This window comes from Ursus americanus, chromosome 5, assembly GCF_024610735.1.
Source record: "Ursus americanus isolate L20-20 chromosome 5, mUrsAme1.1.p, whole genome shotgun sequence".
NCBI lineage: Eukaryota > Metazoa > Chordata > Mammalia > Carnivora > Ursidae > Ursus > Ursus americanus.
The window spans coordinates 27,604,824-27,622,915 of record NC_142131.1 but is presented as its reverse complement, the minus strand read 5'-3'; the positions used below and the strand labels follow the sequence as shown (position 1 = coordinate 27,622,915).

Genomic DNA, 18,092 nt, shown 5'->3' with positions numbered 1-18,092 from the left:
ATCCTATATGGTGTCCGTTCTAGGATGCAGGAACATAGTTTGATAATGTGAATCTCTAAGTAAATAGCTAGATAGTGAGGAGAATTCTTTTGTGTAGAACCTGTTAGTCCTCCATTATAGCAGTACTTGAAAGAGAAGAAATGTTTCCATGAATGTAAAAAAGGGAAAGGAGCAAGTATATAGAATTTTATATTTTTCACATAATCATAATTTTTTATAAGAATATTTCTATATGAATTATCATTCAGATGAAAGAACTTTATAAATATGATAAAATTTCATTTGAGCATTACTATAAAGAAATTTCTTTTCGTTACCCAAGAAATGTGGTTATATGTAGAGTAGTACCTACTGTTCTAGGATTGTGTTGATCTGCCTAACTGATTCTCTAGGTCATGGGATTGGCAAAACTTTTTCTGTAAGGGCCAAGTAGTAAATATTTTAGACATGTGGGCTATGTGGGGCCTCTGTTAAATATTCTTTTTTCTTTTCTCTCTTTTTGAAGCAATGTTTTAGAAATGTAAAAATTGTTTTATCTTACTACCTCTGCAAAACAGTTCAGGGACAGTATTTGGCTTACAGCCCATAGTTTGCCAATCCTGCAAATCAATAAAACTTAATTGTTCAAGTGTTATTTAAAATTTTATATTAACCACTTTACTGGCAACTTCTTTCAAATATTGTATAAACTTGGATGCTTTTAAAAAGGTTTTTGTGGAAAATATCAAATATATACAAAATAAAATATAGTATCATAAATCCTCATATCACTGAGCTTTAAAAACTACCAACATAACTACCAATTTTATTTCATCTCTTCCTCATTAGTTTGAAGTACATGAAAGGTATCATATCATTATATTCACAAATATTTCAGTATTTTTTATTATCTTTTTAATCTGCCCTTTTGCCTGTCCCATCTTTCTTGTTTACTGTAACTGTTATAGTAAGTCAGTCTTGAAGTCTGGTAAGGCAAATCCTCCAACTTTTTTCTTCCTTTTTTTTTTTTTTTTGGAGGGGGGGCTATTCTTGATATTTTGCCTTTCAAATAAAATTTAAAGTTACTTTCTCAACTTCTAGGAACAAACCTGCAGGATATTTTATTTTGTTTTGATTGCATTGACTCTGTAGATTAATTTCAGGAGCATTAACATCTTAACAATAGTTACCTGATCCATGAACATGGTATAGCTCTCCATTTATTTAGGTTTTTAATTCGTCACATCAGTACTTAGTAATTTTAAGTGTACAAGTTTTATATATCTTTTGGTAAATATATTTCTAAATTCTTACTGTTTTTTGCTGCCTTTGATAAGTTTTTAAAATGTAGATTTTGAAGTCATTTTTTGTTAGTACTAGTATATATACTTTATAGTCACTTATCTTTTTGGAAAATTAAAACATAAGAGAGAAAGCCTTGGCTTGATTTATTTGTTAAAATTTCCATTAGTTTTGTGGACCTGTCTTTCTGGTGTGCCTTATTATCTGTAGGAGTGTTACTCTATTCTCATTTTTCATATAAAAACTTTGTATGAAGGGCACCTGGGTGGCTCAGATGGTTGGGTGTCTGCCTTGGGTTCAGGGTATGGTCTCAGGGTCCTGGGATCGAGCCTCACATTGGGCTCCTGTCTCAGCAGGGAGTCTGCTTGTCCTTCTCTCTCTGCCTCTCCCCCTGCTCATGCTCTCTTTCTCTCTCTCTCTCAAATGAATAAATAAAATCTTTAAAAAAACAAAACAAAAAACCAAAAAAACTTTGAGAATTGACCAGAGTCCTTTTTAGACATTATATCTTCAAATATTTTTTCTGTCCTCTCATTCTCACCACTCTTTCTGAGATTCCAGAATTTGCATTTAGCAAATACAAATACGAGTGAGGTGCCTTTTCCTGTATTAGTTTTAAATTAGAATGGTTGGGCAGACTAGCTTTCCTAGATGTGTATGGCTTTAGGAATCCTCTTCTGTAGTACGTAATATTCAGAAATAAACTTTCTGAGACCTTTTCTCTCCTTTTTCTTTTCTTCTATGTAGACTAGGATTTTTCAGCATTTTGGGTCAGATAATCTTTGCTGTGAGGGATTGTTCTATTCATTGTAGGATATTTAGTGGCTTCCTGGCCTCTAACTATTAGATGCCAGTGACCACCTTATGAGCACCCCCCCTCCCCCTTATGATAGCTAAAAATGTTGCCAGACATTGTCAGATGTCCCCTGGGAGTCAGAATCATTTTAGTTCTAGACTGTGTTTTCTTTGCCCCTTATGGCTCTCTACTGTTTAGATTTTTCCTGCTGGCAGTTTCTGCTGGTGTGTTGCTTTATCTTAGAAGGGAGCTTTCACTTTGTTTTGAGATTTCTGATCTTTCTGTGATCCTCTTGGATTTACCTGTGAACTCTCACATGTAGCCTGTGGAATTCTCCCCCAGTTTTTGTTGCTGTTCCACTCTGAATTGGATTCCTCAATTTGAGGAAGGGGGCAGGAAGTACTACCTATAGGCAATTTGATTTCTGGATGGTCTGGCTTCAGGACTGTCCAAAATCTTTTTCCTTTTTTTCTTAATGTTTCTGGTACCATGTGGGTCTTGCTGCTATTGGTATTTGGTCCCAATTGCTCATATTTTGGGGTTCATGAGTAATGCATAGTCATTTGTTTTGCATTTGTTAGCCCTGTTTTATTTTATTTTGGTGTGGTTTTATATGTTTGTCTTATTCTGGTTGCTCTATCTTTTGTGGAGGGAGGGTTATTAAAAACTATTAAAATATTAAAGTTAAGTATATTAGTGTTGTTATCAAAGGGATTTTAAAAATGATGTCTCTTTCATTGCCTAATTGCCCACACTGCCTCTACCGCCTTAAAATGTGTATTCTGAACATGACAAAAGAAAATGTTATGTTTATTTTTTTGTTAGTCTATTTAAAATTTTTTTTTCTTTTTTTTAATTAAAAATTTTATTTCTAATGCAGTACAGTTGTCATATAACAATATATTAGTTTTAGGTATACAACATAGTGATTTGACAATTACATATGTTGGGAAATGCTCACCACATTAAGTGTAATTCTGTCACAGTATAAAGTTATTATAATATTATTGACTATGTTCCATACTATGCCCTTTCAACCCTGTAACATAGTTATTTTGTAACAAACTTTCTATCTATTCATCCCCTTCACCTATTTTGCCTATTCCTCCACACCTTCCTTTTGACAGCTACCAGTTTGTTCTCTATATGAGTCTCTTGTTTTGTTTTGTTTATTTGTCTGTTTTAAGAAAACATTTTATATGATGGGTGAGACTTGTGCCTGGTCATGGACCCTGGGGAAGGCCTAGAGAGGGAGAGGTTGAAAATGCAAGTGCGGTATCGAAAAACTGATGGAAGTATTTGTGCCCTGGAAGTGACCAGGAGGCTTGGTTCAAAAGTATTGGTAGAGGGATTAACTTTGAACAGGGGAAGAGAACAGTTTGACAAAGAGATAAAGAGATGAGATTCATTCAGATATGTTAGTTTGCAAAAATTTGCAGTTAGGAAGCTTAGGAATGTTATATCTGCTATTTTCAATTTTCTTAGTAAACTTTATGTAAAGTTATTTGCTAAAGAGAATGAGGTAAGTATAGGGGACTTGAGGAAAGTAGTAAAGATTTTAGAACGATGATGGTGAAAAATGACAGCAAAATCTAACAAGAGGCGTGGGAGTCTGAATGATGCTAAGGACCAACCTTAGGCTAGACTTTAAAATATAAAGTTGAAAGATGCCAGTTTTGTGGTTAAAAATTTTTTTTTCAGTTTTATGTTCTGATATAAGAGCTGAGAAGGTAGTTGTTTGTATAAACCTAAGATTAGGATTTTTTAGGACAGGTGTTAGATTGAGCATGACAAGGGTATAAAGTTAAGGTATGATAAAAGAGAGTGGTTCAGGGCATGCACTTTGTGGTATAGACTGGATAGGGAAGGAAGTTATACCATTCAGGTGCTAATGAGCTGGGAAAAAAGGTCTGTGGAATCCAAGTCTTTGCGGTTCTGGAGCAGGTATGAGGGGGGTAAGAAAGTAAGAATTGGACAGGAGATTGTAGCCAGGATCGTAGATTGGAATTTAAAGTTTCAGAGGTCTGTTCTCTTTTATTGTAAAGACCATGTTATGGCTGTGGGAGTGTAATGTGATGAAAAAGATTGAAGTAAGAGAACTTCAGAAATGGTGGGAGTATGTGTGATATGTAGCCCATTGTAGATGAGGAAATTACCTGTGATGATGGTAAGAGTGGGGTTGGAGGGGAAAGTGTGAACCAGATAGGTAGGTGAACAAGGAGATCTATCTATAGATGACAATAAGAAGACAGGGTTTGGGCCAGTATTGTAAAAATGGGGAAGGAGGACGGTTTGCATGGGCAAGGACAACCAGGGGCTTTTCTTCTAAAATTTGTTAATATTTGTTATTGGTAGTATGAATATTGGGTTTGGCAGACTTCTTTTTTAAAGGGACAGATAGTAAATATTTTAGACTTTGCCACTCATATGTTTCTGTTGCATATCTTTACTTGTTTGTTTTTATAACCCTGAAAAAATGTAAAAACCATTCTTAGCTTATGTGCCTTCCAAAAACAGGCAGCAAGCGAAGATTGTAGTTTCCTGTCCCATGGGTTACACTCATTAAGAATTTTCTGTGACCAACTGTACTTTTCTGTGACTTATCAATGATACTGTACTTTGGGAAAGTTAGTAACTATTTCAGTTATTAAGTAACTATCGAGTGACAGTAGTTTTAGAAAGTGTTAAGGAGATAATAAATACTCATTTTTAAAATACCGTTGGTAGTGTTGTTTTACACTTCTTAGTATGGTAATTACTTTTACATTTCTGAACAAAATTTTTACTTTTTTTGCGGTGGATTCAAGTTGAGTCAGCAGATACTGGAGTTATTTGAAGCATGTCAGCAGCAAGTAAGTGATTTAAAGAAGAAAGAACTGTGTCGAACACAGCTGCAGAGAGAAATTCAGCTGTTATTTCCACGTATGTTTCCCTATTTTGCATGCCCTTTGTATAAGCATTCCTACTTTAAATTTTAAATAATCCTTATAATTCCATTCTATTTCTCTAGAAAGCAGACTTTTTCTGGTTGGGTCCTCTTTAAATGGATTTGGTACCCGGAGCAGTGATGGTGATTTATGCCTAGTTGTTAAAGAAGAACCAGTAAGTAATGAAACATTTATTGCAAGTGTTCTTCTCATGTTAAGTCATTCAAGAAATTTCATATAAAAGTTGTTGAAGAGGGGTGCCTTGGGTTGCTCAGTTGGTTAAGCGTCAACTCTTGATCTCAGCTCAGGTCTTGATCTTAGGGTCGTGAATTCGAGCCCCACTTTGGGTTCCGTGCTGGGTGTGAAGCCTACTGAAGAAAAAGTTGTTGAAGGAAAAACTTGTTTTGTTTTAATTAGTTCTTTGGATTCTATCTTCATAGTAATTCAGGGAAAGCCAGGAAAAGCTGCTTTTCTTTTAAGGCATCTGCACATGCACAAATACACATAACGGGATTTTAGCATTAATTTATTTTTAAGTTGTTAAAGTAAGATGGCTTTATTATGTTTGCTCTGCCTCTATTTTGAAATGTCATTGGATTGGATATGTTGCCAGGATGCAACAAGAAGAGTATGTGTATTATTTTGATATATTTCCTTTCCATTTGAATTATAAGTGATTCTATTTTTAATCCTATTTCCCCTTTGAAAATGCTATGGGGTTTGGAGTTCTTATTTTGGGAATACAAAAAGGGATTTCACTGACTTTTAAAAAAAGACTGTTGTGATTGAATATATTTTTCTGTGTTATTTTGAGTTTGTTTCTTTTTATTTTTATTTAGCAACCAAATCTTTTTATTTAGTTTTATGTTTGTTTGAATTTCCTATTAACTGATACTCTTGTGTGTTCTTAATACCAAAGCAATTGGTGTTCATGAAACTAACTTGAAGTAGTCTTTTTAATATGCTGAGGTCTCTTCTGAATTACCAAAGATTAATTTCACAATAATTTTAATATGTCTTATTACATTCCACCTCTTTAAAAATCCAAAACATATCTACTGAATCATATATATTTTTATTATTTTTATTATTTCATTAACAAAATTGGCTTCTAGTTACTGCAAAGCAGAAAGATATTTATTCCAGGAACGAAACTGACACGTTTCTAGGCTTTGAAATCATGTAAAGGGAAACTTTGAAAAAAAGCCTCAGAAATAATAAGCAGTGAAGAATACTAGAGTTTTAATTAAATCTTTCTGTCAGAGTTCGAGTTAGGCTCTATTCAGCCACATCCCACTAATCCTCTTTTGTTCATATGTTTGAATCATGTCAGAACTTAGAGTGAGACACCACGGATTTGAACCTTTTCCTTAAGAAGCTCACAATCTAGATAGGGAAGTATAATATGTTACAGAAAGTTAAAATTCTGTTTGCTCTTTTGTCTTTTTTTTTTTTTTTGAGATTTTATTTATTAGAGAGAGAGAGAGACATAGACAGCAGGAGCAGGGGGGAGGGTAGAGTGAGAGGAAGAAGCAGACTCTTCACTGAGCAGGGAGCCTGGTGCAGAGCTCAGTCCTAGGACCCCAGGATCATGACCTGAGGTGAAGGCAGACACTTAACCGACTGAGCCACCCAGGTGCCCTCCATGTGTTTCTAGGAGGAGATTGCTTTATGTACATTTATACTAAAGTTTAAAAAAATGACATATTTTTTAAATTTTGCCTTAAGTTTATAATTAGGAATTGATTTAGGAATGTTGATGTGAAAGACAGCATAAAAGTTGACGTTTTCTATAATGTAATTTAATGTATATTGAAAAATAACTCCAAAGAAAAGTTTACTTTGTATGGTTTCTCTTTGATGAGAAACATTAAGAAAATAAAACACTAAATTTAGAAAGATAATGAAAAAACACTTTATTTTTAACTTTTCAGTGTTTTTTTCAGGTAAATCAGAAGACTGAAGCACGGCATATTCTCACCTTAGTCCATAAACACTTCTGTACTAGACTTTGTAAGTCTCATATGCCTCAAGTTCCTATGTCATCTGACATAACTATTTAATATGTCTCTCACTTTATTTTCTGGTAAGAATTGTTTGTCTGGTCAGGATAGATATAATATGGATCCTTTTTTCCAAATGAATTCTTTTTAACTCTTGATTAGAAAGATAGAAATTCTTTATTGAGTTTACTTGTAAGGTAATCCCACTGCACGCGCTGGGAAGTCAAATATATATAAGCTTCAGTTCTTTTTCTCAATGGGGAAAGCCAAAGCCTGAATATGAATAGCTGTAGTGCAAAGTATGTGTGAAAAGCCAAAAGAGTGATACAGATAAAATATTCATGTGGGAAAATGAGATTTTCATCTGTTTTGCAATGACATATAGTTTATGACATCACATTTTAAAAATAGGATCACTGAACATGAAGCCCATAAATGAATTACTCCAACAAAAAGCAAAATTATTGACTTAACCATTTTATTGTAAGATTTTATTCTTGAATAAGTGAGCTAAGCAGATTTTAATCCACATGTTAAGCCATCTCAAATAATTTATTTTAAATTTCCACAGAATATTGTGGACAGTTGAAGTCACTCTACCTGTGTGATGTTGGAAAGAGCTGTGTCCATTTATTTAACAGATAACTCCTATGTGTCAGGCTTTGACCTGGAAAATACAAAGTCAAGTGACAAGTTATTGCCTTGGACAAATAATATCTATTGTTGGAGAGAAATAAGTGATTTATTGGACTTAAGTTTTCACGTCTGTAAAATAAAGGAGTAATTCATACCTTAAATGGATTTTCCATAGCTATTATTAGAATAATCAAATATTAAAAACAGAAGGGACGATAGAAATCATCTAATTCAAAGGTATTTTTGGTTGTGATTTTTCATAGTTAAGGAGAATGATGATCAGTGCTTTTAGTAATTTGCCTGAGGAGTATAGTTTGTTGCTGTCAGAACCTGTACCTGGAACTTACCACTTTTAACTCTTAATCTTATTTTCATTATACCTCATTGAATTCCTGCACAAATTCTATTTGAAGCTTGACATATTTTATGATTTTTGTGGTAAAGTCATTTTAACAGGAAAATGTTTCATTTTTAAGTCTGGTGTTATGCTTTTCTTTAGTTATAGCATTAGGAAATTGTTCCTTTGGGAAAAGTTTGCAGGGATTTTTTTTTTATATATATATTTCTGTATTTTCCTAATTTTCTATAATGAACTTGTATTTTCAAAAAAAATTTTAAAGTTTGATGGAATAAAAATATGAATACGTGTATTCTTCCATTTAGAGATCATACTTATTTAAATGTATCAGTGCTCCATGTGTCATGTTGTAGGCCTTTCCACATTAAAGACTCTTTATAAGTAGGATTTTTATGGCTGCCATAATATTTTGCCTTGTGCTATACCAGAATTTAGCTATCCCCTTGCTGCTAGCCTAGATATTTTTCATGTTTATAATGCTGTGATGAATTTCTTTATGAATATTATTAGATATTAGATGACATTTCTGAATTTTAATATAAATCCCTCTAAATGGTATTGGAAGTTTTAGTCTTAGAAGAATGTGATAATGTCCCTTTTTGCTTTCTTATCAAGGACTATTTTCTTAAATTGTTTTTAGTTTAGTAAAATACTGTTTTTTAAAAATGTGCATTTGAACACTGAATTTGAGAAACATTTACAGGTATTTATATTATCCTTTATCCTTCAGCTGGCTACATTGAGAGACCTCAGCTGATTCGAGCAAAAGTGCCAATTGTGAAGTTCAGGGATAAAGTCAGGCAAGTAATTGTTGAATTTTCTTGTTTCGGTTGCTTTAGATCATTTTTAGATGTTCTTTTGATGCAGATAATTAAGAAATGTATGCTACAGTGTAATAGCTTCATCAGTTTTTAGAACTGCTTGATTTGGTCTTTGAGATGATTTTTTGGAATAGTCTGAGCAATTTTTTATGCCTAACTGTGCTTAGTTATTCTGCTTGACATTTTGAGTGTTTGAAACTATCCATTTTAAAGAATATGTGTATATATGAATATGTGTATATATTTACATTTCACATTTTTAAAATGATCTCTTGCCTTTTGGAAATGTAATCACTCTTCAGAACATAGTTGATGAAATTTGATGTGTATTTTGTAATTTGATGTGTGTTTCTATCAAGGGATTGTTACAAATGTAATTACATCTGTTTGTATACTCTACCAGCCTTGGTTCTGAAATTCTTAATGGGCATTGGGATTGGAATCTTTTATGTAATATCTGAATATAAAATGTAAATAGGTGTTGACTATTTCATTGGTTAAACAAGATTTGTTGTTTTCTAAAGAATAGATAGGATTGTGATAAATTAGGTTTTCTAGTCTAGTTTTATAAAAGTAATACTGAAATTGTTTACATGTAAGTGCAAATATATACATACTTGATCCCCATTATTCATCGATTCTTTACGAATTTGCCTACTTGATGAAATTTATTTTGTAATCCTCCAAATTAATACTTGTAGCACCTTCATGGTTATTTGTAGACATGTGCAGAGTGGAGAACATTCTGAGTCAGTGAATGCACCGGTTCCTAACTGAGGTTAAACAATCTGAGACTCTGCCTTTTTGTTTCACCTCTTACAGTGTAAACAATTACTCTTTTCACAATCCAGTTAGTGCCATGTTTTTTACATTTTGGTGCTTTTTATGAGTGCCTTTGCTGTTTAAAATAGCCCCTGGCGTAGGGCTAAGTTACTGTCTGTTATTTCTGTGTATAGAGCTGTGATGTGCCTTATGGAGAATACATGTATTAGATATGCTTTGTTCAGGCATTACAGGGCGCTTGGCCATGAGTTCGTTGTCAGTGAATAAGTTGTCTTTAAATGAAAACACATTAAAAAAGTTACATTTGATCGATTGATGAAAATATTTTGACTGAAGACTTGTAGAAACCTAACCCTTTGTTTCCCCTAGGAGCAGTGGTTTCGTATTCACTAATTCAATGTTTACAGTGACGTTCTAGAACATAATTACTGCAAATAATTAGAATTGACTGAATATATATATTTTAAACAAATTCTTAGATATATGCCTGGCTCATGTCTTCCCTTCCATTCATCCAAATATCCATCCAATCTATAAATATTTATTGAATTTTTACCAAATAAATAATGTTAGAGTTTTCTAAAGCACTTTATAGGGAGATAAACTAAACATAAATAAAACTATTAGCTTATTATAATCATTTAAAAAAAATATATGGTTGTAGTTGTAATTATATAAAAATTTTATTCCTTTTTTGTAGTTTTTTAGATTTTTTAATTAAAATTTTTGGAGCCCAGTGTGGGGCTTGAACTCACAACCCTAAGATCAAGACCTGAGCAGAGATGGAGAGTCGGATGCTTAACCAACTGAGCCAACCAGGCACCCCCGTCTTTTTTTTTTTTTTAAGTTTTAATTTTAATTTCAGTATTGTTAACATACAGTTATATTAGTTTTAAGTGTACAATATAGTGATTCAACAATTCTGTGCATTACTCAGTGGTCATCATAATAAGTGTAGTCTTTAATCCCCATCACTTATTTCACCCATTCCCCTACCCATCTCCTCTCTGGTAACCATCTGTTTGTTCTCTGTAGATAAGAATATGTCTCCTGGTTTGTCTCTCTCATTTGTTTTTCCTTTGTTCATTTATTTGTTTGTTTTTTTTATTCCACATGAGTGAAATCATATGGTATGTCCTTGTCTTTCTCTGACTTAGTTCATTTAGTATTATTATATTCTTGTAGCTCCATCCATGTTGTTGCAAATGGTAAGATTTTTTTTTATGGTTGAGTAATATTCCATTGTGTGTGTGTGTGTGTGTGTGTGTGTGTGTGTGTGTGTGTGTGTTTATCTGTCTCGCATCCTTATCCATTCATCTCTTGGAAATTTGGGTTGCTTCCAAACTTGGCTATTGTAAATAATGCTACAGTTAATATTGGGGTGCATATATCCTTTCAAATTAGTGTTTTTGTATTCTTTGGGTAAATATCCAGTAATGGATTATGGGGTAGGCCTATTTTTAATATTTTGAGGAACTTCTGTACTGTTTTCCGCAGTGGCTGCTTCAGTTTGCATTTCCACCAACAGGGCACAAGGGTTTTTTTTTCTCCACCTCCTTGCCAGCACTTACTGTTTCCTGTGTTTTTTGATGTTAGCTATTCTGACAGGTGTGAGGTAATATCTCATTGTGGTTGATTTGCATTTCCGTGATGATGAGTGACGTTGAGCATCTTTTCACATGTCTGTTGGCCATCTGTATGTCTTTGGAGAAATGTCTGTTCATGTCTTCTGCCCATTTTTTTTTAATTGAATTTTGTTTTTTGGGTGTTGAGTTGTATAAGTTTGTCATTGGTAAATATCTTCCCCCGTTTAGTAGGTTGTTTTAGTTTTGTTGATTGTTTCCTCACTGCGCAGAAGCTTTTTATTTTGATGTGGTTTATTTTTGCCTTTATTTTCTTTGTCTCAGGAGACACATGTAGAAAAATGTTGCTTTGGCTGATGTGAGAGAAATGACTGCTTGTGCTCTCTTGTAGGATTTTTATGGTTTTAGGTCTCACATTTAGGTCTTTAATCTCTTGAGTTTGTGTGTATGGTGTAAGAAAGTGGTCCAGTTTCATTTTTTTGCATGTAGCTGTTCAGTTTTCCCAACAGCATTTGTTGAAGAGACTGTCTTTATTTCATTCCATATTCTTGCCTCTTTTGTTGAAGATTAATTGACCACATAATCATGGGTTTGTTTCTGGGCTCTCTGTTCCATTGATCTGCGTGTCTGTTGTGTGGCAGTACCAGACTGTTTTGGTATCTACAACTTTGCAATATAATTTGAAATCTGGAATTGTGATACCTCTGGCTTTGTTTTTCTTTTTCAAGACTGTTTTGGCTATTTGGGGTCTTTTGTAGTTTCATACAAATTTTAGGATTATTTGTTCTAGTTGTGTGAAAAATGTTGTTGGTATTTTGATAGGGATTTCATTAGATCTGTAGATAGATTGCTTTGGGTAGTATGGACTTTTAACAATATTTGTTCTTCCAGTCCATGAGCCTGGAGTATCTTTCTATTTATTTGTATTGTCTTCAGTTTCTTTCATCGGTGTTTTATAGTTTTTAGAGTATGAGTCTTTTGCCTCCCTGGTTAAGTTTATTCATAGGTATTTTATTCTTTTTGGTGCAATTGTAAATGGGATTGCTTTCTTAATTTCTCTTTTTGTTGCTTCCTTATTAGTGTATAGAAATGCAATGGATTTCTGTACATTGATTTTGTATCCTGCAACCTTAACTGAATTCAGTTCGTTTAGTTTTTGATGGAGTCTTCAGGGTTTTCTGTATATAGTATCATGTCATCTGCAAATAATGAAAGTTTTACTTCTTTACCGATTTGGTTGCCTTTTATGCCTTTTTCTTGTCTGATTGCTGTGGCTGTGACTTCCAATAGTATGTCAAATACAAATGGTAAGAGTGGGCATCCATTGTCTTTGTTCTTAGGGGGAAAGCTCTCAATTTTTCACTGTTGAGTATGATATTAGCTGTGGGTTTTTCAGTATATGGCCTTTATAATGGTGAGGTATGCCCCCTCTAAACCTACTTTTTTGAGAGTTTTTATTATAAATGGATGTTTTGGGGTGCCTGGGTGGCTCAGTTGTTAAGCGTCTGCCTTCGGCTCAGGTCATGGTCCCAGGGTCCTGGGATTGAGCCCCACATCGGGCTCCCTGCTCAGTGGGAAACCTGCTTCTCCCTCTCCCACTCCCCCTGCTTGTGTTCCCTCTCTCATTGTCTCTGTCTCTCAAATAAATAAATAAAATCTTAAAAAAAATGGATGTTATACTTTGTCATGTGCTTTTGCTGCATCTATTGAAATGATTGTATGATTTTTAGTCTTTCTCTTATGGATGTGACGTGTCACACTGATTGATTTGCAAATACCGAGCACCACACTTGCATCCCAGAAATAAATTCCACTTGATTGTCACGAATGACTTTTTCATGTATTGTTGGATTTGGCTTGGTAATATTTTGTTGAGGATTTTTACATCTATATTCATCAGAGATATTGGCCTATACTCTTTTTTTGTAGTGTGTTTATCTGGTTTTGGTATCAGTGTAATGATGGGACTCATGGAATGAATTTGGAAGTTTCCCGTTTCTATGTTTTTGGAATAGCTTGAGAAGAATACATATTAACTCTTTTTCAAATGTTTGGTAGAATTCACCAGTGAAGACTTTTGGTCCTGGACTTTTATTTGTTTGGAGTTTTTTGATAACTAATTTAATTTCACTGCTGGTAATCAGTCTGTTCAAATTTTCTATTTCTTCCTGATTCAGTTTTGGGAGGTTATATGTTTCTGGGAATTTATCCATTTCTTTTAAATTGTCCCAATTCGTTGGCATATAATTTTTCATAATATTCTCTTATAATCCCTTGTATTTCTGTGGTGTTGGTTGTTATTTCTCCTCTTTCATTTGTGATTTTGTTTGAGTTTTCTTTTTCTTTTCTTTTTTTTTTTTTTTTGATGAGCCTGGCTGAAACTTTATCAGTTCTGTTGATCTTTTCAAAGAACCAGCTCCTGGTTTCACTGATCTGTTCTATTGTTGTTGCTGTGTTTTTTTGTTTTTGTTTTTGAGTTTTTATGTCATTTATTTCTGTTCTAATCTTTATTATTTCCTTCCTTCTAGTGGTTTTGGGTTTTTGTTCTTTTTCTAGCTCATTTGGGTTAAGGTTAGGTTGTTTACTTGAGACTTTTATTACTTCTTGAGGTTGGCTTATATTGCTATGAACTTTCCCCTTAGAACCACTTTTGCTACTTTACAAACATTTTTGGTCATTGTGTTTTCATTTTCATTTGTCTCCATGTATTTTTTTATTTCTTCTTTGTTTTTTTTGGGTTGACCCATTCATTGTTTGGTAGCATGTTATTTAATCTCCATTTATTTGTGCTCTTTCCAGATTTTTTTCTTGTGGTTGATTTCTAGTTTCATAGCATGGTCAGAAAAGATGCATCGTTTTTTAATTCCTTGAGACTTGCTTTGTTGCCTAATATGTGATCTGTTCTGGAGACTGTTCCGTGTGCACTTGAAAAGAATGTGTATTCTGCTGTTTTAGGATGGAATGTCCTGAATATATCTGGTAAATCCCTCTGGTCCAATGTGTCATTCAGAGCCACTGTTTCCTTGTTTATTTTCTGTTTGGATGATCTGTCCATTGATGTAAGTGGGATTTTAAAGACCCCCACTATTACTGTATTACTGTCGATTATTTCCTTTATGTTTGTTATTAACTGCCTTAAGTATTTGGGTGCTCCTGTGTTGGGTGCATTTCTTTTTCTATTTAAGATTATTATACAAACTTTTTTCATTGTTCAGTGTTCTTTATAAACACCATTTTATAGTCTCTATATAGACCATTAAAAAAGTCTACTTCTAAGACTCAAAGATTTAAGTGATGTTAACATTTTGCTGTAAAACTTTCAGTCCCTCTTCTATGCATATGGATGCGTAAGAGTTTTTAAAATTAAAATTGAGATTATACTTTTTTATTTAACCATATGTCATGGTATTTGCTTTTATCATTTATTATTTTCTGACTTCAGTTTTAATGGCTTTTCAGTAGTATTTCATTGAATAAATATATTGTGATTAACTCTTATTCCCCTGTTAGAATAAGCATTTTGTTACATAAACTTTTTTCCATATATATATATATATATATATATATATATATATATATATATATATATATATATATAGGATTACTTTAGTATTTCCAGAAGTAGAATTTGAAGCAAGTACTGTGGATATTTTTAAAGCTCTGAAATTATATTTTTGGAAAAGTTTTTAATTGCAAACTGGTTTCCGTCTGTTTTTTCCTTTTTATTGAGTTACATAGAAGTGCAAACTGGTTTCAATGTTAGCCTTGCACAGATACAATTAAAGAATATATCTTCATTGTTGCCATAAGTTTCCCAAAGGCAAATATATATATATCTGAAGTGTTTAATACTACTATCCATTTTTTTTTTTTTAAAGATTTTATTTATTTATTTGACAGAGATAGAGACAGCCAGCGAGAGAGGGAACACAAGCAGGGGGAGTGGGAGAGGAAGAAGCAGGCTCATAGCGAAGGAGCCTGATGTGGGGCTCGATCCCGTAACGCCGGGATCACGCCCTGAGCCGAAGGCAGATGCTTAACCGCTGTGCCACCCAGGCGCCCCAAGGTCTACTATCCATTTTTAACAATATGCGTGGTTAATTGAAAGATTATAGGATTTCATTTCCCAAAACAAGAAACTCTGAATTGGTAAATTTCAAATTTTGTAATTAAAAGTTTGTAGAAAGGAATTTTGTTAAGTTTTTATTTTAGACAGTCTTTTTGTAGAAAAACTCAGTGTGCAGAACAAGTTGGGCCTTATAATATAATTTTCATTAATCTTTCCTTTTATTTTGGATTTAGCCTTTCTTTGTAGATCCCATCATTATTACCCTATTTTCTAAATTGTGAATTGCATGATATCTTTGCTTTCAAAGAAGTAACCCTTCTGTTATGTGTTTGTTCTTCCCAGATATCAGTAGCTAAATTTGGTATGATAATTTATATCTTACTTATGTCTTATCCTTTTTGGAGGGATTTTAATATATAGATTCCTTCTATTTTTTTTTCACCTATTCTTTATTTTGCATATTATTTCTATTGTTTTAAAGCAAATGATGCTTTAATTCCAAATTAGTTGAGAATATATAACTCAGTGGAATAACTTGGCCAGAAATGTTTTTGGTCACATAGTTTTGTTTATCTGGAAAGGACTGCAAAATTTTAAAATTTCTTTTATTAAGGATAATTGGAGCCTTAGTAGTACATTATGGATCTTGCAACTGTAATCCTGTTTTACATTTTTAATATACACTAAATCATATGTACTGAGTATGTATTTATTCTTGTTTAGTGCCTCATTTTAAAGTATTTGGTCTTTGGGCTCATGCTATTTTTGTATCATAGGATAGATGAATATTAATGTAGTTACTAGGGAGTTAGTTTGTTTAAAAACACTTGAGCTATAATGTTTTTTTTTTTTCATAGTTGTGTGGAATTCGACTTGAATGTAAACAATATTGTTGGAATAAGAAACACATTCCTTCTCAGAACTTATGCATACCGTAAGTTTTTTATTTCCAAATAATTATCAGGTTCTCTATCCTTCATTCTTTATTCCTTTTGAAGGATGTTTGTAATAAATACTGACATCTTTTTAATTATGTTTATGCATAGTGTCTTTTATTATATGTATAATATGTTGCTACAGTAAAATTATATACTACTGAAGTTATAGGTCAATAAAACAAATTTAATAATTGATAATTTTTATTTTTGGTAATTTTTAAAAGGTGACTAAGATACCTTCTAAAAGCAAGAAACATTTATGGTGAATATAATGTTTAATAAATAGGGAGGCAGTGCTCTTGTTGTTATAGTTCGGAAATGATATAAGCTTTCAAAGAAAACGTAATCTTTTCTTACCATTTTTAAGTTTTAATTTTACTTTCAGTTGAAAATCGAGTTCGTCCATTAGTACTGGTGATTAAGAAGTGGGCGAGTCACCATGAGATAAATGATGCCAGTCGTGGTACTTTAAGCAGCTATAGTCTTGTATTGATGGTTTTGCACTATTTACAAAGTAAGTATTTTGTGTTTTTCCCAATTTTTAAAATGAAAACACAGTTAAACTTCATTATGATGTCTTCTCTGTTGACTCTGTCTTCAGACAGCAGTGTTTTAAAAAGTTCTTTCTAAGGCCCAGAAAACCATGTTTCCTAATTTGTTGCTTTGAACAAATTTTTTAGAAATATTATTCCCTGGGGGTGCCTGGGTGGTTCAGTTAAGCATCTGACTCTTGATTTCAGCTCAGGTCATGATGTCAGGGTTGTGAGATCGTTAAGTACTTTTTGGAAAGTACTTAAGGCTCAAGCTTAAGGTTCTCCCTCTCTTTCTGTCTGCCCACCTCATCCCTCCCTCTCCCCCCAAAAAAGAAGAAATGTTATTCCCTGGAAAACATTATAAGGGAAGTTTCACTGTGTTTTTTATTTTTTTGACAGTTTTTCAGTATTAACTTTTGTATTCAAAGAACTTTTACCACTGTATTGTGGACCCATTATGTTGAGGCACATGCATGTTCAGAAGGTCTATAAATATAAGCTCAAGCATCATTCATCATATTTTTGTTTTTCACTTGGGACAGGATTTTCTTTTTGGTGAAAGAAGTTTTTATTCCTTGTGAGCTGGCATGGAGATTGGGTGAAATACTTGATGTTAACGTAATTAGAAGACCCTTTATCAGGATGTCTAGGGTCTGATCTGTTCTGGGTTAATGATAGTTCCATAGTTTAGAAAGCATTGTTGTAATATTTATGTTCATACCCTTTGACTCAGTGTTATTCAGCGTTTGCATTTCTAGGAATTTATTCCAAGGTAGTAACCAGGGATGCATGTATGAATTTATATATAAGGCTGATTTTCGTGGTGTTTATTGAAATAACAGAAGCTTAGAAATAATCTAAGTTTTTAAGAATGGGGTATGATTGAATTAATTATAATGTTAGCTATTAAAAATGATGCTTTTAGGATATTTAATGATATAAGAAAATACCCATGATATACTCTCATATACAACATGATGCCAATTTTATTTTAAAAATAGTATCTGTATTAGAGTTTGTATGTATATTCATATGTCTATAAATTTTGGAAAGTTATGTGCCAGAAATTTATCAGAGTTATTTAGGTTTAGTCAAATGTACTTTTTAAGTATCAACTAAAACTAAAAAATGAATAGACATTAGTTGTGATTTAAAAATTAGATTTGACTACAGCATTTAACATGCATGAACATTCATAATATGTGTCCTTTCCTTCCAGTTTTTTGGGTTACAATTAGAAATTTTAATTTGATTGCCTTCTTTAGAAAAATGTACTTTATGGGTGCCTGGGTGGCTCAGTCTGTTTGGTGTTGGACTCTTGATTTCAGCTCAGGTCATGATCTCAGGGTCGTGGGATTGAGCCC

The 18,092-nt window shown here is 33.0% G+C and overlaps 1 protein-coding gene across 2 annotated transcripts in view; it reads left to right on the top strand.

The window, feature by feature from the left end:
- TENT2 (terminal nucleotidyltransferase 2) overlaps positions 1-18,092 on the top strand; it is a 66,722-nt gene that overhangs the window by 20,721 nt on the left and 27,909 nt on the right. The window contains exons 5-10 of one of the 2 annotated variants that reach the window (XM_045796401.2): positions 4,885-4,999; positions 5,088-5,179; positions 6,951-7,017; positions 8,732-8,801; positions 16,115-16,191; positions 16,581-16,709. In XM_045796401.2, the coding sequence (XP_045652357.1) occupies positions 4,885-4,999; positions 5,088-5,179; positions 6,951-7,017; positions 8,732-8,801; positions 16,115-16,191; positions 16,581-16,709 (550 nt within the window). Of the gene's footprint in view, positions 1-4,884; positions 5,000-5,087; positions 5,180-6,938; positions 7,018-8,731; positions 8,802-16,114; positions 16,192-16,580; positions 16,710-18,092 lie in introns of both variants that reach the window. The other variant, XM_045796398.2, reaches the window with a different exon arrangement.